We start from the raw sequence: 23,413 nt of genomic DNA, 5'->3' as shown, positions 1-23,413 counted from the left end.
CGCAGCAACTGCTGTCACCTTCCAGAGCCAGCAGAGAGGTGAGGACAGGAGGGAGGCCTCCATGCGTCCCCTCTATTCTTCACAGGCTGAATGCCTGGGGGGCCCCCTGGCCTGGAGGAAGAGCTGAAATAACTGTCACAGAAAACTCATGTCTCGGAACATAAAAAATGTTGTTAAGAGTCTTTAACAAAGAAAAACGAATGCCATTGGAAATGTCCCATTTTAATGAACAAGTCTGTGACTGTGTGAAGTAAGCCCTTCATCTTCAGGAGACGTGTGGGAGACCCTGGTGGCAAGAGAGAATTCGACGTGTTCCTTGGAAGGCAACATGGACTCCTTTTTCGGTGATGGCGGCGGGGGCGTTTCAGAGACTGGCTGGGTGAGGCGGCTTTCCCTGCGAGACTCTAGAAGATGTCGTGCTCCTCTCGCTCACTGCCATACCGTCTTGCCCTTCGGCTTCCCTCTGGGCGTGGGAGAGAGCTGAGCCAGCGGCAGAGTGCCGAGGGGGGGTGACAGCAGCCCGCAGAAGACAGCTGTCCTGGGGCCCACGATGGGCAGTCGGTGGCGAAAGCTCTCTGGGGCGCAGGGCACGGAGGAAGGACAGGGGCTGCTTAGATTCTATTTTTACAGAAACTCAGAAGAACCAAAGGCCCCCAAAGATCTCTTCAACCCTCCGAAACAGACTAAAAATGCACTTGAGGATTCCCTTTCCCAGAACCATCTCTTCCCCAACAACCTTTAAGCTTTTAGAAATCTTGTCAAAGAGGCCAGGAAGGAGTGCCTAAAAACCCAACTCAAGTAGGAGGAGACATGGCGAATTAAATGAACCATAAAGATAAAATGGGTCTGGATTTGTAATGTGAGTCCAGGGGAAAGAGGACACACCCCTCGGGAGACTTCGGGGACCCGTGTGCGGTCCTGCTCATCAAACAAACACGGTCTGACCGCACGGCCGCAGGAGGGAAGCCCCCCATTTGAAAGTACACTTCCAAAGGAACCTTCATTTTATGCAGCAATTTGTTTGGGCATTCCTTAAAATCCTTACCACCCTGAACTCTTTGTCAAATATGAATTCACTAACAAAATGTTGTTAGTATTTGACGTTTCCAAAAGACGTGTGGCTGAAAGGAGAGTAAGTCGGCGTGTGGAATGACGTCTGCCCATCGGCAGTCACTGAGGGACAGGGGGAATCGGGGACCCGAATGCTCCGGAACGAGCTCCTCACTCCAGGCGAATGAGAACTAAGACATGTCCCGAGATGACACACCCGGGGCCCAGTTCAGTCTCCTCCGTGCGATGAAGACTCCACGGAGGCCCACGGTCACAGCCGCATCACACACTGCGCCAGGTGGTGGGCGCCTCAACCCAGGTTCACAGACAAAAGCCTGCAGCTGTCATGGAACTCTGGACTCAAGACCAGAGTCAGGACGGACGAACCCAGGAGAAATCCGCCCCCAACCCCGTCTCTAATTATCGATAATAGATGTAGTTCAGCTGAATCTGGAAACAACTCGGGAAATCGCAGCTCGGGAGATCAACAGGAGTTAGACAATCATTAGCTGTTGCGTTTACGGGATGAGTCAGCCACTTGGGTGGCCTGGGCAGCAATAAGCGGCTGTGCTGCGTGGGGACCTGTCCCAGCCGAGGAAATCAGCGGGTCTGGGGGCGTGGCAGCAGTTTTTCTGGGCAGATCAAAGGTGGAGGCTGCTGGCACTGAGGCTCCGGTGCTCTCGGAGGTGGAAGGCCAAACGCTTCACTGGTTTTACATGCGGGAACAGGAAGGCCCAGGCTGGTTGGATAATTCAGCCACGCTTGTCCGGGCAGACTAGGGGCTGAGGCCAGGTCACTTCGCTCCTGGGCTCGGGGTTTTTCCACACCCTCACAGAACACATGCAACCACAAAGCCCACTCAGGAATGTCACGACCACAATCCACAGCGGCTCTACCAGGCTCCGGCGCCGAGCCAGTGCGATCAGCACCGTCTCCTCCCACCTCCGAGGTGCCCGCCCTCGGATGGACTCTGCGGGCAAGAAGCAGGTCTGTCCAGAACACACTGTGCTGATCTCGTGCACACCCAGGCAAGCTCTTACAGTGGCCACTGAAATACACTCCCAGGGCTATTAAGTTAATGGAAGGCCTCTTATCAAAGTGTCCTTGCAGAGCCAGAAAGTAAACATTGGTGCTGGGGTGGGGGGGTGGGGGGGGTGGTTGGTGTGTGTGTGTGTGTGTGATTCCTTTGTGAGGCCTGAAGAAACCCGGGTCCAAGGGAAACTCTGGAGTGGACGGCAGCTGCGGAGCACCCTAAGACAAAGGCAGGTGCCTGTCACCCTGAGTTCTCTCGGCTTCACAAGAACGAGGTGGCTGCTGGCCAGAAGACATCGGGGGCTCTCACGGAGAGGGAGTCTTTACCTCTTGGCTCTTCTGTCCCTTTGGCTAAATGAGCACCACGAGCCAGGCCAGAATGTTTGGACCCAAAAAGGGTGCACTGGGACACGCAGTCTCCCACTCTGGCAGAGTGGTGTCTCCAAGCCTCAGCCGGTGCTCGAGTCTCCGGGCCTCCCCTGTGGGACCCCTTCAAGACACCCCTTCTAGGCTCAGGTTTCCTTCCTGGTGCCTGGTCCGTTCAGCTCTGGCTCCGGTCCTCTGCCGCCTCCCAGGGCAGAGGCTCCACGTCCCTGTCTGTGTGAAGAACGTGACTGTGAACTCCCTACTGTGCCTCCCCAGGGGAGGAAAAACTGAAGTGAGCGCAGTTGACGTGGGAGCAAAGGAGACGATGGACAGAGTCTGTAAAGTGACAGCCCAGGTGGCACGGAGCCCTTGGGTTCTGTCACCCAGAAAAATGACCCACTCGGCCCTTCGCCAGCCTGGTGTCTCTCCTCTCAAAGGTGAGACTCAGGTCCGTGTGGAAGCCGGAGATGGAGCCACCATCCCATGTTCAGCCACAGCAAGTGGACGTGAGAACAGCACTGGGCAGCTTCTGCGAGAGGGCGGGTGTGTTGGGAAGCCGGTGGGCGGAAGGTGCACGGCCTTGGCCAGGGCCTTCCAGGTTCGGATGCAGCCCCCTCCTGCCCCGGTTGGTACGAGCCCCCAGGACGGCCCGAGATGGGGGTTCTTTGCTTTGTGCCCCGTGGCAATGAACTTCCTCAGCACGTGGATCATGGGGCTCCGGAAGAAGAACGGTGCAGAAGCACGTGGCAGGCGGAGGCCCAGAAAGGAAGGGGACGTGGATAAAAGCAAGTGGGGCCCGGAGAGGGGACAGGCAGAGCTCAGTGCGGGGAGGGCGCGGGCCAATCAAAACAAGCAAGGAGCAGTTTGGGAAAAAGCAACGGGCAGCGACCCCGAGTGGCCAAATCAATCCTCAGAAAAAGGTGCCGAGCTGGAGGCATCACGGCCCCGGACTTCAAATTATACTACGAGATACAACAATCAAAACAGTATGGCAGTGGCAGAAAACAGAGGCACCACACCGATGGAACAAAATCGAGATCCCGGAAATAAACCCACATGTACACGGGCAACTTGTTTTCAACAAAGGGGCAAAGGAACATACAATGGAGAACGAGAGGCCTCTTCAATAAATGGTGAAGGAAAACTGGAAAGCTGAATGCCAGAGGGTGAGACCAGACCACCGACATCATCCACAGAAAGTAACTCAAAGTGGATTAAGGGCTTAAATACAAGACCCAAGACCATAAAATACACAGAAGAAAACACAGGCACTAAACGTATGGACTTTGGTCTCAGAAAGTTGATTCTGAACTTAACCCAAAGGCAAGGGGAGTAAAGACAAATCAGTGAATGGGACTATATCGAACTAAAGTGTCTGCACAGCAAAAGAAACCATAAGAAACACAAAAAGAGTACTAATGTAATAAGACATTGCAACCGATACCTCTGACAAGAGGCTAATATCAAAAAAATATAAAGAACTCATACAACTCAACAACAAAAGAACGAACAACCCAATTTTTTAAATGGGCAGAGGACCCACACAGACATTTTTCACAAGAAAACATAAAATTGGCCAACAGACATATGAAGAGATGCTCAGCTTCCCTTGATATCGGGACCATGCAAATCAAAGCCCCAGGAGATACCACCTCACGCCTTTTAGAACAGCTCCTACCAATCAGACAAGAAAGAACGAGGGTTGGAGAGGACACGGAGAAATGCTGGCAGGAGTGTACACTGGCACAGACACTGAGCAAGACAGTGCGGTGTCCCTAGAAACGAACAACAGAGCTACCTCGTGGCCCAGCAATCCCTCTTCGGGTACCTGCCCCCGTGCCCACGGCAGCATTACTGGCAACAGCCAAGGGGTGGAATCAGCTGACGTGCCCTTCGCTGGGTGACGGGATAAGGAAGGCGTGATACGTACATTCGATGGACTACTACCCAGTCACCGAACAGGAGAAAATGGTGCCAGTCGTGACAACATGGGCAGATTTGACGGTGTCCCACTGAGTGAGATACATCAGAAGGAAAAGGACAAGAAGCACAGTATTTCGCTCACGTGGGGGGCATAAAACAGAAAGCAACCACTGGGCAAACTCATAGGCGTCGACGACTAGCAGGGTAGTGGGAAGTGGGCAGGGGGGACGAAGGAGGCAAGGGGGTTAAGGATGTGGTGACGGAAGGAGACTAGACTCTGGGTGGGGGGCACACAATGCCATACACAGACGATGCATCATAGAATTGTGTACCCGAAGTATGTATACTGGTATTAACCAATGTCCCCCCGGTAAATACCATTTTTTTAAAAAGAGAACGGGAAGTTGCTCAGAAAATGTAGAGATTCTCTCAGGGAGTAATTTTGACCCTGCTGCTCTGGCGGCAGCACCCCCCTCCCCCCCCCCACACACACATACTCCGAAGGAAAGCAAACCTGTTGAGACGTCGTCCTGGGGACTCTTGGCTACAGTCTGAGCTTTCGGTGGCTGAAGACACTTCATTCTGATCGGGGAAGAGTAAGAAAACACGTTGGCTGTTGGGCAAGGGCTCGCTGGAGAGGAAGGCCTCTTACACCTTGTAAAACCGCAGGTCGGTGGGACCCAGCACCTGCTGGACGGGGACTGAGACGGCTCTGCAGCAGGGACCACCGGGCCGAACTCGCCAACATAAAGCACTTTTTAGGTAAAGTGCCCAGCTCGCAAGCTAAATGAACTGGGGAGACAAATTTCCAATTTGCCTTCATAGGAGAGTGCACTTGTGCTCAGAAGGCTCTGGGAAGCCCAGTCAATAGTCTGGTGTCCCATTCACAGTCCACACGGAATATTTATTAGAACTACTTTGATTCTGACGTGACTTAAGGACCCTTGAGGGGTACGGAGGCGGGGAAAGGTTACGGGTGTGGAGCGCATTTCCTCCTCGATCTCGTCCACCCAGGCCGCGCACCGTGCTTTCACTGCGCATGTGTCTACAGCTCAGCTTGGAGCAAATGGCCCCGGGGTCACACAGGGAATCCTAGGGCCTACTACTGTCCAGCGTAGAGACCTACGATTCTCCCACGTGACGGCTCTCTGGACGAGGACAAAGCGTCGAGATGGACATTAGATCACATCTAGCCTTTCCGACGGGCCATACAGAAGGACGGCTGTGTGCAACCGTCTGCCACTGCAAGGCTACTCCCTTGGTGCCCGGCCCGGGCGGGCCCAGGTTGGGAGCCTTTAAATAAAGTACAAACTGAGTCCTTCTTGTGCAATAGTTAAGTACAGGAAAAAGTAAAGTCTTGAGACCCAATGAATCAAAATTCAGACTGAACTGTATTTCCGATGAACTTGCTCTTGATAAGAAAGCAGCAAATGGACCAGAAAAACTGCCGGTAGGAACTGCAGTTTCTGCGAAGCAGCAGAGGGGGCCCTAGGGTCTGCACGAGCTTCTGAGTTCGATGACCCCTCCGCGGACAGGTGACGTCTGCCTCTGCCTAAGGCGTCAAAGACGCTTTCTGTGCTATTCCTTGTCCTACTCCCGTGAAGGCGGGAAGGATGAGGAAAACCTCTGTAGCAGCTTCAATGGCAATTCAAGCAAAAAGGTGAAAACAAGGTTTGGGTGGGGGGCGTCTCCCTATCTGATTTAACCAAAATCTGAAACCAGTCAGGAAGCCCATTCCCGTAAGCATCCCCTAAACATGCCACTCACTGTCCCTCAGCCCGCTGCCCTGCGTCCCCAAACTAATGCAAGAAGAGTGAATGCCACACCCTGACGGAGACCTCTGACTTACTTACGACTCATGAAAGCCTCAAAGGAAAGCGTCTGGTCACCTGAGTCCTGCGTAGTCCTTGGCCGCGCCTGAGGGAGAAGGTCTTGTTGAGACCACTGTCCAACGCCGCACTCCGATTGTCCTAAAGAGGGCGCCACCTTGGCCAACTCAACGGGCAGGTCCCGGCAGAGAGGCCCACGCAGCCTTTGGTGAGATGAAGGAGCTGGGCGGGACCACCCTGCTGCAGAGGAGCAGGGGCTGGTTCTTCCCTGGGCATCAGAGTTTGGAACTAGACACCTCGCACTGAGGACGCCTTCCAGTTCAGGCTGGCGGTTGGTGAGCTTGGCACAACACTCTCCGGGCCTCAGGTTCACGGTCACTTTCTCACAGACACCCCTGCCCCCTGCACCCCTGTGATCTCCTCGTCCCCCAGGCCTCCGCTACCGGAACACGAGTGACCTTTTGGTTGGTTCACTTGCTTACTGCCTGCTTTCCCCACAGACTCTCAGCCTCAGAGGGCAGAGGCCACCCCTCTATTTCTGCATTTCCAGGCCCTCAAATCGTGTCTGTGTGAGAAATATTTGTTGATCAAATCCGAGAGTGAATGAGCCCACGGTGAAGCACAGTTGAAAGTGCTGAGTGCGCTGGACCCGGCTGAGTAGCTCAGTTGCTTAGAGAATCAACCGGAGGCACCGAGGTTGCGGGTTCAATGCCCCATCGGGGCACATACAAGACACCACCAATGAATGCCTAAATAAGCGGAACAACAAATTGATCTCTCTGTCTGTCTGTCTCTCTCTCTCTCTAAAAGGTCAATAAAACATTCTTAAAAGAAAGAAGACAGTGTTAGTGTGCCTTTCATTCAGCCACCCCCCGCAGCTCACCGCCACAGCTCCCCACAGGTGTCTCCCCGACACTGAGTGGCAGATCCCCCGGCCCAGGCTACGCAGGAACGTGAGCAATCATCCCAGCCAGGTCCCATTTAGGATTGTTATATTATTGATACTCATCCATTTTACGTGTTTACTTGGAAAAAATACTTTTCTGTTGCTAATCATTTCCTAAAATTGAGATGTAACTCACATTCCATAAAATTCACCACCTCGGTGCACAATTCTGTGGTTTTTAGTATCATATATTAGCAAAGGTGCACAACGACCACCTCTACCTGCTACCAGAACATTCTCACGAATCCAGGAAAGGAACCCTTTACTCGAGCATCGTCCCTCTTCCCCCAGGTCCTGAGCAGCCACGATCTATGACCTGTCTCCGTGGATCTGCCTTCTCAGGACATTTCAAACACATGGGCTCATACAGTATGTGGGCTCTACTGTCCAGTTCCTTTCAAAGTCCTGTAGCTTTGTAGCAAATTGTGAAACCAAAAGTGTGATTCTTTCAACTTCGTGCTTCTTCTAAAGACGGTTTGGCTATTACACACCTATTGCATTTCTATATGAATTTGAAGACCTGCTTGTCAACTTCTGCAAGGAAGGCCTCCGGGGTTACGAGAGCAACTTCCCGGGGTGTGCAGGTGGATTTGGGGCAGCATGGTCATCTCGGCAACAAGCCTTCCAATCCACAAGCATGGGACTATTTTTATTTCTTTGGGTCTTCTTTAACTTTTTCTATCACATTTTATATATTTTGATATACAAGTCTTACCTTTCTTTTGTAACATCTATTCCCAAGTATCTTAATTTTTGAGCCTATTAAGAATGGAACTGCTTTCTCAATTTTGGGGGGTGGTTCATTGCTAGTGCATGGAAATGAAATTAATGTTGTATATGGATCTTCTATCCTGTGACTCTGCTATACTCATTTATTAGCTGTGATAGTTTGTGTGTAGGGGTGGGGTGGGGGGCAGGGTCCGTTAGGACCTTCTATATGAAAGATCACCTCATCTGCAAATACAGTTTTACGCTTTGCTTTCTAATCTGATGCCTTTTATCCCATGCCTGTCTCTGTCACACCCCCCAACCCCGCCTCACCATTCTCATTTCCCAGCATGAGGCACACAGCTGCCTGTTCCTGACCAGTGCGGGGTCATTCGGCTTCCTCCTGGCCTGAGAAGAGAGAGACAAAGAGCAGGGAAGTGCTGTGGTGTCTGGGTGGGCAGAGAAGTGGGAGGGCGGCGGGGTGGCAGAGGGGACAGTCCTTCCTTCCGTGAAGCAGAGATGGACACTCTGGTCCTGGCCCCATTCTGGGCAGACGTGGAATGGAGACAGGACAGCAGCCAGGAGGTGCAGAAAGGGTCCAGGCAGGAGGGAGAAGCCACAGGCCTGGTGGCAGCCTCAGGGCCCCGGGGTGCAGCCGTGTGACAGCTGGCAGAAGGGGCCGGGGCTGGACCCAGGCCTGTTCTTCTGACCTCAGCTTGCAGTCTGAGGGGTGGCCCTCTCCCCATTTCACACAAAGGACCCGTCATGGTGACCAGACTACAGACTAGGGGCAGAGCTGGGGTCTTCTGACCAAATATTTAAAATACATTTCATTGTTCTAGGCCATTTACAAAGAATCCATGCAGTATTACCACATCGTGGGTTGGCATGTCACAGGGTGAGTGTGAATGACCATATTCATTCATTCAACCACAAAGCCTTTATTGTAAGGCCACCATGCTGGGACAGGCCACAGCGATGACTGGGACCAAGTCTGCGGCCCTAAGGAAGACCATGGAAGCATGCAGATTCGTGCATTCACCCGTTTGTTAGGGCCGGGGACAGCAAGGGAAACGAGACACAGCTTCTCAGCTGTCACCACCCAGCAGTCTGTGTATGGCGCAGTTGGAAGGCACAATGATGGAAACCGACAGAGGCCCCCTGGGCAGGGGTTGAGTCATAGAGGGCAGGTCTGCGAAGGGTTGGAACAGCAGGCAGCCCTTCGCTTGGGCGGGTGTTGCAGGGAGAGCAGCAGGAGGGAGGGCATTTCAACCCAGAAGACAACCTGGGTGCGACCCCATGGAGGAGTGACCTAGCAGGTAACGGGAGGGCTGGGCGTGTCGGGACTGTCCAGCGGGAGGAGGGGCGCAGTGAGAGGAGAGGCCAGAGGGAGAGTGAGAGGAGGGCCCTGTGCCGGCCCCTCTGCTCTGGACCAGTTCACCGTCCACGTCTTTCCTGAGGTCCCAGGTGGTATCTCCCCCACCCCACCTCACATTTCTGCACCCCGAGAATCAGCTCTCCTGGAGTCTGCAATTCAAGCTTGGAGGCCCTGAGGAGCATGGAAGAGACAAGGAAACTTCTGGGCCTCGAGCAAGGAGAGAGACCACGCCCCACTGGAGGGATCAGGAGGGGCCCAGATGTCACCACAAAAAGGTGATGTCAAGTTCGGGACTCCACATTCTGCCGCCCTCAGAGTCCTCCCTCCTGTCCGGCTTCCTTTCCCAGCCCTGGAACCAAGGTCACATCCTTGGGCTTCATCCGCTTTCGCGCCTTGTTTCCTCCAGGCCAGCTCCAGTGTTGGCAGGAAAGGCGCGTGAACCAGCCAGGGGTTCAGAGCACAGGCCCGGGCTGTGTCGTCTCCAGTCCACGCCCCTGATTAAAGGGGCTCTCAAGTGTTAACAGGCTTCTCGTTTCCCAAGCAGCTGTCCCCAGGAGAGCAGGTGGCAGAGTGACGGAGAGGGAGGGCTGCCTCTTGTCACCTGGCCAAGGTCTGCTGCCAAGTTCAGCCAGTACCTGGAGGCCACAGCCTGCTCTCCACAATTCACAGCTGGAAATATCCTAATGTCCGAGGTCAATACCTGCCCAAGTCCCCAGGGTCTGGCTCGTGGCCCAGGCCCTCCGCCCCCTTGAATCTTTGGTAAAGAGACATAGAAATGTGTCTCTCTCTCTCTCCCTCCCTCCCTCTCTCTCTCTGTCTCACTCTCAGATGCATACACACACACCTGTCCACATAACACGAACTGAAAACATAAGCACCAGATGGAGACTTTAAAAATAGCCTGATTTGAGGAGCACTGACAAATCTGCCTCTGCACTTCTTTCCCTTCGGTGCCTCCATTCCTCTTCTCCTTTCCACCACCCCTGCCTTAGCAGAGAGAGGTCGCCGGGCTCAACTCTCTCAATGAACCCAACGAGGAAACTGTGGCCCCCAAAAGGTGGGGGCGTTTGTCCGATAGCACACTGTTTCTCTTGTCAGCCAGGAGGTCCTCCGGATGAAGGGTCAGAGGGGACTGCAGACTCTTGGGGTCCATATGAGGGCGCCACGATGCCCCTACCCCTCGGGATCCAAAGAGTGGAGCTTGGGGAACTATGTTCAGTATTCAAAACAAATAAAACAACAAAATGATTTTCAATATGCCGCAAACCCCCCAAACCCCACGATAATGAAACCAGTCTCTGCTCTCTGAAAACACCAGCCATCTCCATTAAACAAAAAAGCCAAATGTAGTTTTCAAAACTCTCTTAGTATTCACTAGGAAAAACTTGAAACCTACACAGGACAAGCAACAGCCATGTGCCCGCCATCCTGACGTGTTAAACTCGGTTATTCCTGCCACTGAGGCTCCAGGCCCACGGTGTTCGGTACTGCCCCCTCCCACTTGCGTCTGTAGCTGCACATGCTGGGTCTACAGACACGGGAGGAAGACCTGCACGCATACAAGGTAGTTTCCGTGGTGGGCGCGAGCGTTTCAGAAGTGAGAGTCAATGAGAGAAATCACAAAGAGAGCTCTCGGTGGGGAGAACACTGGAAGTCACCCTTCTGTGCATTTCTCAGCTGCATCTCTGCACAATGTCACTAGCCAGGGCTTTTTGTCACGGGGCTGCTGAAAGCAAAATAAAGCATGCTCCCACCTTGACTCTGACTCACTAGGGCTAGAGGACAACAGATGGAAGAGGGGGGGGGCGGGGCCAGGATGGAGGGAGTGGGGTGGCCTTTCTCCCTCCCTGACAGGACGGAGGGTACAGGCAAGCCCAGCAGGTAGAAGGGGGTGCAGGGTCCCGAAGGCAGCTCTCTGGATGCTCCCCACACATCTGCTTTGCTGGTCCTGGAGCTGGGAAGAAGTCGCCTCCTGGCCTCAATTATTAAATTACATTTCCCGTCTCTGGGCACCCCGGGTCGATGCCGGAGACGGGGAAGAGAGGCACCGCCCCACAGCAGAGGGGAGTTCAGGCTCCGAGTCTTCGTCTTTGTTTACTTTCTTGTTTGTGAGCTCTGCCTCTTCTCTTCCATCTCCGTTTTATTTACCTGTTTACTTATTTTTTGGCAAGTTTAGTCTCCATGTCTCTCTGCGTGTCTCTGGGCTCTGCTCCGCATCTTCCCATTTCTGAGCCTCTGTTTCCTCCCCTTCTGTCTCCGACCAGGGAATCCTGCGCCTCACACGGACACGGACAGACACCTACCTGCACTGACCCGGGCCACTCCCCGGCAGGGAGGCCGCCACCTCGCTGTGCATGTTCCAAGTTCTGCCTGTGACCTGTGCCTGTGATGAGGAGGGAGCCAGGAGGCAGGACACACACACACGCACGTGCGGGTACCTGAGGTACCTGAGCCTCCTTCCCCAAGGCAGTGATGGACGTGGACTTGGACCTGTGACCACCCTATACTCTGCCCTTTGCTCCTGCCTGGGAGGCTGTTGCTCTGGGCTTCCCTCTAGTGGTCGCGGATGAGCATTGCAGCCGTAAAATTTTAAGCCCAGGCAGAGGTGGTCTGCTCATCTGCGCTGGGTGTTAGCAAGGCCTTCCTCCCAGACCTCCCTGGTGCCTGTGGTCTCAGTGCCTTGGACAGCACAGAGCCCTGAGACCCATTGCAAAACTGGGAGGAGGGGGAGTCCGGTGGCAGGGCAAGGCTGTCCAGATGGGAAGCCCAAGGAGACTGAGTGCCTAGAAGGCTTCTTGCTGGTTCTGCGTCTTCGGCCCAGCGTGTCCCTGCTCAGCCCCTCCATCACCGCTGCAGGCACTCTCACCTGTGTGCCTGTCCAGGGTGTTAGGGGATTACTGCAGCCACCCAGAAGCTCAGCCCTACTCCTCCTGTGCTAAGGCCAGGCCACTGCCCGTCTCCATGGTCCCTTCCACGGAAGCCTGTCTTTCATGCTCTTCAGACAAGTCCTGCCCCTCAGCCTCCAGGTCTTGTTTCTGGGGCTCTTCCTCACTCGTGGAAATAAGCTCTTCCAGACCCAGTGAGATGCCCCTTCCTCTGGACCCCTGCCTGGCTCCATCTCTGCTGTCCCCTCCTGCAGCCCGCACGCAGGGGGCCTTTTCCCCTCCCACCCCTTCTGCGGTACTTTTTCAGAAGCTGTGTGCCTGTCCCCTCCGCCTGTCATTTGTGTAGAGGGGAGCTGGCTTGCTCATCCTGCATCGGTATGAAACCAGATAAAGAGATAAAAGGGCTCTGACAGCCCTTGTCCACAGACTCAAGGGCTGGTCACAACGTGGCCACGGTCACTGAGCTCTCCCCAACAGCCCCCAGCCCTGCCCCCAGTAGCCATGCCTTGCCGGGTAGTTTTTCAGGCGAAGAAGCTGCCTGGGTCCCCCAGAGCTTGCTCTCTCTTCCTTCAGCTCGGGAGGCCTGACTTCACAAGCACTCTGAGTGCCAGTGTCCCGGAGTGTCCCCCAGCTGCCAGGCAGGGTTGACATCTGGGTGGCAGAGGGGACATGAGGAGTTTTAATGTGAAACCCCGTGTGTGTAGGGCCTAGGGACTCGTGGTGGTGAGAGAGGGTGAGAGGGGGTGAGAGGGAGTGAGAGACTCAGAAATGACCTGAGGGCCAGACACAGGCTGAGAAGCAGCCCCAAAGGCCTCGGGGCACATTCCCCAACAGGACTTTTTGGGTTTCCCTTTTGGCTGGCGCTCACCTCCTGCCTTTAGTCTTAGCTCTGGGGACGGGCAGCTCAAAGGCCCTGGAGACAGGGTGAGGGGTGGGGCTCATTCGTATCGTTCAGCAAATGTCTGCTAAACACCTAGGACACAATGTCCGAGGCTGGGGCTGTGCTAAAGAGACAGGAGGTGCCTTTGGAGTCACATCCATGTCACCCCAGATCCATGCTATAGATTTCTGTGCGATTAAAGAAAACATTGAGTACCTGAAATGAGTCATCTGGAACTTGAAACAAACTGGGCAAATTCGTGTCCTTCTTGTATGAAATCAGGAAAGTGGCAGAGGTGTGAGGGTATCTGAGTGATGGAAACAAGAGCAAGTTAGAACCACAGTCCCCAGGGTGAAGATCCAGGCCCGTGGCCGCGTTTCAGAGAGAAGCTAAGGGACACCCCGGGGAGGCCCCCCTGCACAATGCTGGAGGGCCCGGGCCATTTGGGGGTTCCCCCAAGATGGCTCTGCCCTCACCCTGGCTCCTATGTCTCTTTTCCTTTGAACTACCCAATGCCAGCTGGGGATTGTCAGAGACAGTGTGTAGATTAAGGGAGGAAAAAATAATTGTTCATAATGCAGATGTGCGGTGGGTGAATACCGCAGCTCTCCTCCTGAAGAGACCCGCGTAGACGGGATTGCAGTTTAACTAGTGCTGACCTTGGGGCCTGCCTGGCCCTTGTTCTTGGAGCCCATGGCCCTGCCCGTGGCTGCAACCTGCCCACTTTTTCCTGTGGAACATTTTCTCCCTCCCACCACTGTCCCCTTGTTACTTGCTTCCCAAACGCAGGGGAATTTGTGATGCTTTTCCTAAAGTGACCGGCACTCTGGCCAGTGCGGGTCATGTTATTACAGTATTGGGGGCTGAGGCAGGCAGAGGCCTGGTCACCTTCCACCCATGGCATGCCTGTGGACTGGCCTCTCAGCCCACGCCTCCCAGGCTCCCTCCATCCCCAGGGGAGCAAAAAATGGGGAGGAATGAGGAACCCCTGTTGTTTCCAGCAGCAGCAGCACTGGAAAGGCCCCCTACCCACGAATCCCCCGGGGGTTGCAAAACAGAAACTTGTTCCTGAGCAGCTGGTCTGGGAGGGGCAGAGGGGCGAGATCATAGGCCAAGATCTCAAACTGACATCCGGGCCGTGGCCCCCCTATGGAGGCAGGAACGTATGGTTCTAGACTTCGACGGTTAAAACGTCAACAGTTCACACAAAAGCAGAGGGGAAAAGGTTCCATGATGGGGAGGAGGAAAGTGTTTTGACAGACAGTATCCAGGGGCAAAATCCTCTTGACTGCTGAGTGGTGGGGGCAGAAACGGAAGTTACTTGAGATCTACCTCCTCCCCTCCAGCCCAGCCTACACTCCAAGCTCACTTCTATCTGAGATTCCCAGGCCAGGGCCACCATTTGAGCATTTGATGTGGGTTTCTCAACTGACCAGGCATGCCCCTCTGATAAGTCCCCACGCCCTCTGCCTAAGAAATCATCTTCAGTGTGACCTTTCGTGCACCATGCGCTCCCAGTGGCCGAGCTGTTACCTTTTGGGGAGGCTGAGCAGTAGGGGCTTGTTTCTGAGGCTGGCGTCACTAAGCCACGGAACCTTGTCAAACTTGGGAACAGAAACCTGGAGAGAAATGGAAAGATCATTTGGCAGAATCCATTGTGCTTGGCCATTGCGGCCACTGTGATGACCAGAGCAAGCTGATGGCAGCTAGACAGCAGTGGATACATTTTCGTGACTTACAGTTGACTCTTTCGAGTCTTCCATAAAGAGGCCAAGAACAAATGTGTGGTCCCCACTGGACTGACGAAGAATTGGAAGCTCAGCCGGTTTGCGCAGCCACGCACACAACGCTAGGGAATGGCTTCGGGTGTTCCGACTTTTGTGTCTCGTGTTCTCTTGTCCCTTTGCTTCTGAGTCTTGTCCAGCCGTCTATGCATCCTCAATTATTTCCGTGCACTGCGCTCAATATCAGCACCCTGCCCTGGTCTCTGGCTGTGTCTGCCCCCTTCATCCCTTCTCCGAGGCAAAAGAGGGAAGAACCACGCTGTGAAGCTGTAGGTAGCAGGTCATTTGTCTCAGTGAATCCACGTCCCAGCTGTGTGGCCTCGGATCGACCACAACTTCGTTTCGTGCCCCGTGGCATCACAGNTTGGGGGCCGAGGCAGGCAGAGGCCTGGTCACCTTCCACCCATGGCATGCCTGTGGACTGGCCTCTCAGCCCACGCCTCCCAGGCTCCCTCCATCCCCAGGGGAGCAAAAAATGGGGAGGAATGAGGAACCCCTGTTGTTTCCAGCAGCAGCAGCACTGGAAAGGCCCCCTACCCACGAATCCCCCGGGGGTTGCAAAACAGAAACTTGTTCCTGAGCAGCTGGTCTGGGAGGGGCAGAGGGGCGAGATCATAGGCCAAGATCTCAAACTGACATCCGGGCCGTGGCCCCCTATGGAGGCAGGAACGTATGGTTCTAGACTTCGATGGTTAAAACGTCAACAGTTCACACAAAAGCAGAGGGGAAAAGGTTCCATGATGGGGAGGAGGAAAGTGTTTTGACAGACAGTATCCAGGGGCAAAATTCTCTTGACTGCTGAGTGGTGGGGGCAGAAACGGAAGTTACTTGAGATCTACCTCCTCCCCTCCAGCCCAGCCTACACTCCAAGCTCACTTCTATCTGAGATTCCCAGGCCAGGGCCACCATTTGAGCATTTGATGTGGGTTTCTCAACTGACCAGGCATGCCCCTCTGATAAGTCCCCACGCCCTCTGCCTAAGAAATCATCTTCAGTGTGACCTTTCGTGCACCATGCGCTCCCAGTGGCCGAGCTGTTACCTTTTGGGGAGGCTGAGCAGTAGGGGCTTGTTTCTGAGGCTGGCGTCACTAAGCCACGGAACCTTGTCAAACTTGGGAACAGAAACCTGGAGAGAAATGGAAAGATCATTTGGCAGAATCCATTGTGCTTGGCCATTGCGGCCACTGTGATGACCAGAGCAAGCTGATGGCAGCTAGACAGCAGTGGAAACATTTTCGTGACTTACAGTTGACTCTTTCGAGTCTTCCATAAAGAGGCCAAGAACAAATGTGTGGTCCCCACTGGACTGATGAAGAATTGGAAGCTCAGCCGGTTTGCGCAGCCACGCACACAACGCTAGGGAATGGCTTCAGGTTTTCCGACTTTTGTGTCTCGTGTTCTCTTGTCCCTTTGCTTCTGAGTCTTGTCCAGCCGTCTATGCATCCTCAATTATTTCCATGCACTGCGCTCAATATCAGCACCTTGCCCTGGTCTCTGGCTGTGTCTGCCCCCTTCATCCCTTCTCCGAGGCAAAAGAGGGAAGAACCACGCTGTGAAGCTGTAGGTAGCAGGTCATTTGTTTCAGTGAATCCACGTCCCAGCTGTGTGGCCTCGGATCGACCACAACCTCGTTTCGTGCCCCGTGGCATCACAGGGCGATGTAAGGGACAGAAAGCCCCCTGAGAGCGGGGGATGTTGCTTGTTTCGCCGGCGGCGGTATCACCAGCACCTAAAACAGCGCTTGATCCCCGTGGGAGGGCCTGACTTTACACTAGGATCTCAATAAAAGGAGCCGAGGTTATCTCTCGTCTTCCAGCCCAACCTGCACCCCAGCCCTTCGGACGCCAGGTCCCCTGTCTTTCGGTCGCCGGGTTGCTTTCCTAGGCTCCGCGAGCTTCTCGTGCTCAGGAGAGCGACCAGGAGGCCCCGTGAACGGCCACGAGGGGCAGCAGCGAGCACGCCGGCGGGACGGGGGCGGCGGCACTCAGGCCACGGAGCGAGCGGAGGACCCGGAAGTGCTCGCCCCCGTCGCGCCCCCGGTGCCCCCGCGCCCCGGATGGGGAAGCAGGCGTCCGTCCGTTCCCACCTGACCGCGCTCCCCTGCGACCCGGCGGGCAGGTGGGTTCCGAGCCATAGTCAGTGTTTCCGGGCCCCCCTCCCGGCTGGCCGCGGGGTGGCGGCGGGCATCCCGGGGACATCTTCCCGGCACTAGCGCTCTCCCCGATCTGTGGGCCGGGGCTGCCCTTGGGCGCCGCGGATCTTGCCGCCCGGCAGTGCCCTGGCCCGAGTTCCTGCCGCGGTGAGGGCCTCCCAGGGTCCGCTTGTGTGGTGCGGCCACACCTGTCGTGGTCTCCGCGCGACAAGTGAGGCCGGGCAGTGAGTCCTTCACACAGTTGCTGGCACGCCTGATTCCTAGTTTTCCCAGCGTGACAAGCGGGTTTCCGATCCCCACAGGACTTTCATCCGTGGAAGTGGGAGGATAGCTCTTTCGAGGACGGTAATCCCAGTTAAAGGATTAAGGACCTCTGGTTTCCGAGCCCCTGGATTTGGCTAAATGAACCGTAGAGCTCACATTTGTCTCTGTGGGGTAGTTTGCTGTTGCCTTCAGACCCCTTTAGTAATGGATGTCTAGGAGAACCCAGTGAAAGCCCTGGGTCCTGTCCCTAGACATTCGCGTTAAGTGGCAGCGACAAGCACGCCATGACAGGGCTTGGGGACACTCCGGGGACTCAGGGGTGTGAACGCTGAGTTAAGAGCTGTTTGGTGGGAGGTGCAGGCTTTGGGGTCAGACTTTGCACCTGGCTCCACCCTTTACCGCTGTTAACTTGGGCCAGAGTTACCCGAGCGATTCCAGTCTCAGCTTTTTTTTTTATCTAAGTGGGACTATCACTAACTTGCAGGGCTGTAGCAGTGAAATGGAAGAAGCTATGTAAGGCACTTAGCTCATCCTGGGCACTCAGTGATGTCCACCATTATCCAAGGGATGATCATTTAAAATGTGAAAGGAAGTTTTAAAGTCCCTAATTACAACAGGGCCACGTTTTGCTTAGACTTTTAGTAAAGTGAGTTGGTTTGATTTCAGCTCAGCCCTACCCTTGACCTGCACAAGCTTCATAGGTTCCTGGTCTGTCTTTTTCTAGGAACTTGCCTCAGGGAAGGAACTTGCCTCTCCAAGGTGAGGCCTGCGTTGCTGCTTTGAAAGCACGGGGAGGTTGGCACCGTGTCAGCCACAGCACAGCATGGAATTTCCAGAGGGGTCTTCATCCAAAACCTTGTAGAGGACAGGAGCCACCTGGGCTTGGGCGAGGGAGACTGAACAGGCCTGAGACCCAGGGCAGGATGACGCGTGCCCAGCCCGTAACCAGCACCACGGAGGCCAGGTGGCAGAAGGTCTTGTATGAGCGACAGCCCTTCCCTGACAACTACGTGGACCAGCGCTTCCTGGAAGAGCTCCGCAAGAACATCCACGCCCGGAAGTACCAGTACTGGGCCGTGGTGTTCGAGTCCAGCGTGGTGATCCAGCAGCTGTGCTGTGTCTGCGTTTTTGGGGTCGTCTGGTGGTACATGGACGAGGGTCTTCTGGCCCCGCATTGGCTGTTTGGGACCGGCCTGGCTTTGTCACTGATCGGCTACGTTCTGTTCGATCTCGTGGATGGAGGGGAGGGTCGGAGGAAGAGCGGGCGGACCCGGTGGGCTGACCTGAAGAGCGCCCTGGTCTTCATCACCTTCACGTACGGTTTTTCGCCCGTGCTGAAGACCCTGACGGAGTCTGTCAGCACCGACACCATCTACGCCATGTCCGTCTTCATGCTCTTGGGCCACCTCATCTTCTTTGACTACGGTGCCAACGCCGCCATCGTGTCCAGCACCCTGTCCTTGAACATGGCCATCTTTGCCTCTGTCTGCCTGGCCTCACGCCTGCCCCGGTCCCTGCACGCCTTCATCATGGTGACCTTTGCCATCCAGATCTTTGCCCTGTGGCCCATGCTACAGAAGAAACTGAAGGCGTGTACTCCCCGCAGCTACGTGGGGGTCACGCTGCTCTTTGCGGGCTCCGCCTTTGGGGGCCTGCTGTCCATCAGTGCCGTGGGGGCCACCCTCTTCGCGCTGCTGCTGGTGTCCATCTCCTGCCTCTGCCCTTTCTACCTCATCCGCCTGCAGCTTTTTAAAGAAAACATCCATGGGCCCTGGGATGAGGCTGAGATCAAAGAAGACCTGTCCAGGTTCCTCAGCTAAGTTAGGGACCTCTGTCCCATTACTCAGGCGAGCTGGTAGACCAGCCCTCCAGCCAGGACTCGATCGGAGGCGGAGTTCCATTCTGGACGCAGCAGGCCGGTGCGGGCGGGAGAACCGAGATGGAAAGCAGCAGAACCAAGGGCTGGGGGGGTGACGGTGCTCATCCTTTCTGTTTGGGGGATGGAAAAGCTCTGGGGCCCACAGATGCTGGCCTCCCGTGTCTTACTGACTGTAACAAACGAAATGACGTGGTTTCTATTTATTAAAAACTTAACAACATGCCCAGCAAATTGCGTCATGATTTTCTGTAAGCACAAGGCAGATAATAAAAGTGTGTGTGTGTGTGTGTGTGTGTGTGTTAATAAAGCCACTTCTCTACCCTTTTCAGTGGACTAATGCAGCCTGCTACTTACCTAGAGCTCAGGTCCTAGGACCCTGGGCGCCATGTCTAGTTTTGCTGCCTAAAACTACAGGATCAGTCGCTTGGCCTTGTCTCAGAGTTTCTGCTTCGTTCCTAGTGCAGCATGTGTGGGTCCTAATACCCAGGAAGATGCTGGGGGGATTCAAAGGGGATGGAGGTCAAGCCAAGCTGGAGTATTAGGAAATAATTCCTAGGGGAGGTGGCATTTGATGTTAGCATTGGAGGTTAGGTGAGATTTACGTGGGCAGAAGGCCATTTTAGGGCAAGGCGGCTGGGCCTTCCGGAGCCAGGTCAGTGAGAGCAGCCAAGGGGGCTGGTGCAGCAGGCGACTTGGAAAACGAGGGATTGTCCCCTGCACTGGGAAGCGGAGGCAGCTGTTCCTGCCCCACAGGGCGGCTAGACAGAATTCCGGCCAGACTTCACATCTTTAGAATGCCAAATAAAATTCTAACAGAAATCCCAGTAGCTGTCCGTGTCAAAGGTCAAAAGCCGCATGTTTTATCTGGGCGCCTGATGCTGCCCGTGCAGGGATCTGAATGTAGCAACGCGCTGGTTCTGTGCGGCGACCCAATTGGGGGCAGGGTGGTACCCGTAGGCTGCCGTCAGTTCTGCAGAGTTCGGAGTGCGCCTTTGGGCAGCTGGCTTCCGTTGTGGATTTAAGAATTCATGCTGAGTGTATTTGAGGAAGCACCCAGGGCCATCATTTACACCTTCTAAGCCAAAGGCTCAAGGTCAAGAAAAACAAAAACCAGCCAGCAGAGGGCATCGATCACACGGTTTTACAACGTTTCAAACAGGTTGAATGCTGGGAACCGGGCTGGACACAGTGCCACCTTGTGGAAGTCACTGGTATTCCCTCTTACAACGAAATTCACGAAGCTGAGCTGTGGTTTGGGAAATAGGCGAGGTCCCCACCAATTCGGGAAACACACAGCACACCGTGGTGTTTGGTAAGCTGTAACAGCTGCATGGTCAGTGCCCAGTGTGTACCAGGCGCTGTGTCGGGCACTTTACTGTCTCCTTGCCTTACCAAGCCTGTCAACCAGGTACTATTTTCATTTTTGAGTTGCGGAGACTGCGAATTCCCCCGATGTCTAACCGTATTTACTGCCCGCCAAGGCCTGTCTCCACTTACTTGGTACCATCCACATTTTGTGTCTGGCCTCAGGAAGTTATTGGACAGACACGTACTAAGGACTAACTACGCAACCTATTATTTATGTGATTGTTATATATCTGTGACTAAGATGGACAAAGGTGCTTGACCTAGGAGAGCTTACACTCTAGCAGGGAAGACGGATGATAGAAATTATAGAAGAAGATGATAAATGCGATGGGAAAGAAGCAATGGTTTTAACCAAGGAGGTCAGGGTAGGTCTCAGGAGAAAGCTAACAATTAAGCAAAGACTTGGAGCCAGGGGCCCGGGGGAAGACAAAAGCGCTGATACACACGCGCTTAAGAGACTGAAAGGCGGTGTTTCCTATTGTTATTTTGTAGCTTCCGAAATAGACTGTCATTCTCTGTCACCCACTGCGGTGACTTCGCCCTTACTGTTGCGAGGATCCTGCCATCTCTCTGGCCCCCTGGGCTGGCTGGGGGCTTCCTGCCTGCGCAGGACCCCCGTTCACGAGGGGCCTCGAAGACGAGAACTGGGTTGGGAATCAGTGCCGGATACAAAGTACTGCAGAACTCGATTTGATTAAAAACAACGGGAGTAGCAGTTTGTAGATAGCTGAGATAGTTGCCACCTTGCCAAACTCGACACATTGGCAGTATTGCGACTCAGCAGTAACACACAGCGGAAGAAACCCAAACAAAAAACGGGCGCATATGCCGGGAGTGGAGGTGGCTGGGGTGTCCTCCGACTTACTCAGAGACAGACTCTGTCCCATTATCAAAGGCTGACAGAAGCTTTTTTCTTTTCCAGCCCTCTTACCTTCCTGTGGCTGAGGTTCGTGCTTTTGTAATGGGTTCACAGTCGCAAAGGTTTACTTCAGAATCGCATGCAACGGAGCCAAAGATTCCAGTAATAATTTTCTGAGTTGTTTTTTTTTTTAAACTAATACTTAATGTTGAGTTACAAAACAGATGTTGGCCAGTACTACATTTTTGGCTAAGTCAGGGATGAAAAGGATACAAGTATATCATACCCCAAACCACTGAAGGTGTCACAAACGAACAGCAGAAGGTATTTCCTTATCTCATCGTGGCTCTCACCTTCTAGGACACACAGGTGGCAGACACAAGGCCCACAGGCCCTCCCCCTAGTTTTATCGGTTCTGGCACCTTGCTCCTACCTGGCAGGGGCACTGAGCTCCTTGCCCCTAGTTAAGGAGTAGTTCCTACAGCCCTAAACTTACATTCGGCCCTTTGAAGGCAACCATGAGGCTGATGTGGCCCCTGGTGAAAATGAGTTTGACACGCCGATCTAGGAGGTTTGTTGAAACACTCCCTCAGTCAGTCTGTGGCACCCAAAGCCCACGGCCATGTATTTACCAGTGATGCTCTGTAAGGAAGGGATTGGGAGAGTTATTTTTCCCCTCACCTTTAGTTGTCTTTTCTCCATTTCTCAGATGCCTTGGGTTTCTCCAGCCTGAGCCTGGGGAGCTCTTACCGGTTCCAGTGGAAGGCGCCGTCCGGACTGAGAGGCTCTTTGCTGGAAGCCCCCTGCGTCATTTTCTCGGCCCGCACTTGGACGAATTGGAGTCTCGCATGACACTATTCCATGAGAAATGCGAGGTTTGGTTTCTGATTGGCCAAAATGAGTTCCGCTGCTCCTTTCTTTGTCGGAGCGTGTTCTAGAACATGAGCACGCCCTGGGTGAAGTGCATAGCCTGGCTTTAGAGCGCAATGGCTTCTGTAGCACTGCCGTCAGTAAGAGCTGTTGCTGGAAAAGTGACCACGACGTTCCTATCCTAGCAAATGCTTATTTGTTGGGTGAGCTGCTCTGACCTTGTCACTTCTCTGGGGGTGGGGGGCCCTGGCCCTAGGACATTATCATGCATTCAAGGCAGGTTTGGTGTAGAAAGGGACGAGGATGTTTAAGAAATATTTTTTACTTTTTAAATATTTTATGTATTGACTTTTAGGAAGAGACAGAGAGAAAGAGAGAGAGAGGGAGATTTGTTGTCCCACTTGTTGATTCATTCATTGGTTGATTCATGCACGTGCCCGACTGGAGAGCAAACACCCAACCTTGGCACATCGGTACGACGCTATAGCCAACTGAGCCACCCAGCCAGGGCGAGAAACGTTCCGGGTTACAGGCATAGCAGTTTGTTCTTCCTGATGATCCAAGTCATGGTCAACGCGGAGGAACGCGGGGCTTTTTAAACTCTCAAAGGTTGAGGGGGGCGGTAGGGACAGGAGCCTTGGGGAGGGGGATATCATGAAACGTAGAAACACTATGAACAGGAGATACATGTGAACCTGGGCACGATTCACCTTTACTCCAGGCCCCCTGTGCACCGTTCTCCTCGCCTGCCTGAGGCGAGGGGGGACCACCCCTCTTTGGTGAACGCCGTGGGGCTGCCCGGGAACTGGTTCACTCTACTGAGACTCCAGCTGTCCTTTCTTTTTGTTCATCGGGTCAACTTAAGTCCCAAAGTCCTCTAAACTGTGTCTCACTGTATAGAAAAGCAAGTTCATGGGGAAAACCAAGTGGCAAAGTACCAGACACCTAAAAAAAGGGTGAATTGGTGAAAACCCTCCTGTTGAGAACTTCCGTTTTGGTTTGAGGAGGGGGTGAGAGGTCACCCAGGAACACTGTGTCTCTGGTGGCACAGGTACTCAGGTGGGAATCCCATCCAATGGGGACACAAATGACAGGATCAGCCACCTGGGCCGCAGGTGAGGGGGGCAGAGGGCTGTGCCCCGTGCCTGTTCTGCATCAGCCCCGCAGCTCCACGTAGATTTGAACTTCAGTTCATGCCCCCCTGTTGGGCGCCCATGACTTTTCTTAGTTACCAGTGCTT

The 23,413-nt window shown here is 54.2% G+C and overlaps 2 protein-coding genes across 9 annotated transcripts; one reads left to right on the top strand and one right to left on the bottom strand.

Annotated features, from left to right (window-relative positions):
- Positions 1–141: 141 nt before the first annotated feature.
- CUNH1orf105 (chromosome unknown C1orf105 homolog) lies at positions 142–16,772 on the bottom strand. Of its 5 annotated transcripts, none has more exons than XM_037035051.1 (7): positions 14,737–14,841; positions 14,531–14,616; positions 13,214–13,304; positions 8,188–8,262; positions 6,221–6,288; positions 4,886–4,953; positions 142–575 (listed from the first exon to the last, which is right to left on the bottom strand). In XM_037035051.1, exons 1-7 carry the CDS (start codon positions 14,758–14,760, stop codon positions 430–432), a joined length of 558 nt encoding a protein of 185 aa, XP_036890946.1. In that variant the 5' UTR covers positions 14,761–14,841; the 3' UTR covers positions 142–429. The 5 variants fall into 5 exon arrangements, with proteins under 5 accessions (XP_036890946.1, XP_036890948.1, XP_036890945.1 ...); XM_037035053.1 differs by lacking the exon at positions 142–575 and adding an exon at positions 4,091–4,200; XM_037035050.1 differs by lacking the exons at positions 142–575; positions 14,531–14,616; positions 14,737–14,841 and adding exons at positions 15,822–15,907; positions 16,028–16,772 and having other exon boundaries at positions 4,587–4,953.
- A 21-nt stretch (positions 16,773–16,793) lies between these two features.
- PIGC (phosphatidylinositol glycan anchor biosynthesis class C) lies at positions 16,794–19,307 on the top strand. 4 transcript variants are annotated; one of them, XM_037035043.1, is made up of 2 exons: positions 16,794–16,899; positions 17,922–19,307. In XM_037035043.1, the coding sequence occupies exons 1-2, from the start codon at positions 16,838–16,840 to the stop codon at positions 19,015–19,017; spliced, it is 1,158 nt and encodes a 385-aa protein (XP_036890938.1). In that variant the 5' UTR covers positions 16,794–16,837; the 3' UTR covers positions 19,018–19,307. The 4 variants fall into 4 exon arrangements, with proteins under 4 accessions (XP_036890938.1, XP_036890939.1, XP_036890940.1 ...); XM_037035044.1 differs by having other exon boundaries at positions 16,803–16,899; positions 17,940–19,307; XM_037035045.1 differs by lacking the exon at positions 16,794–16,899 and adding an exon at positions 16,941–17,080.
- The last annotated feature ends 4,106 nt before the right edge of the window (positions 19,308–23,413 follow it).

This window comes from Sturnira hondurensis, unplaced genomic scaffold (genome assembly GCF_014824575.4).
Source record: "Sturnira hondurensis isolate 20B ecotype Veracruz unplaced genomic scaffold, ASM1482457v3 Scaffold0022215, whole genome shotgun sequence".
NCBI lineage: Eukaryota > Metazoa > Chordata > Mammalia > Chiroptera > Phyllostomidae > Sturnira > Sturnira hondurensis.
The sequence above is the reverse complement of the archived record's forward strand: the minus strand, read 5'-3'. Positions and strand labels throughout refer to the sequence as shown.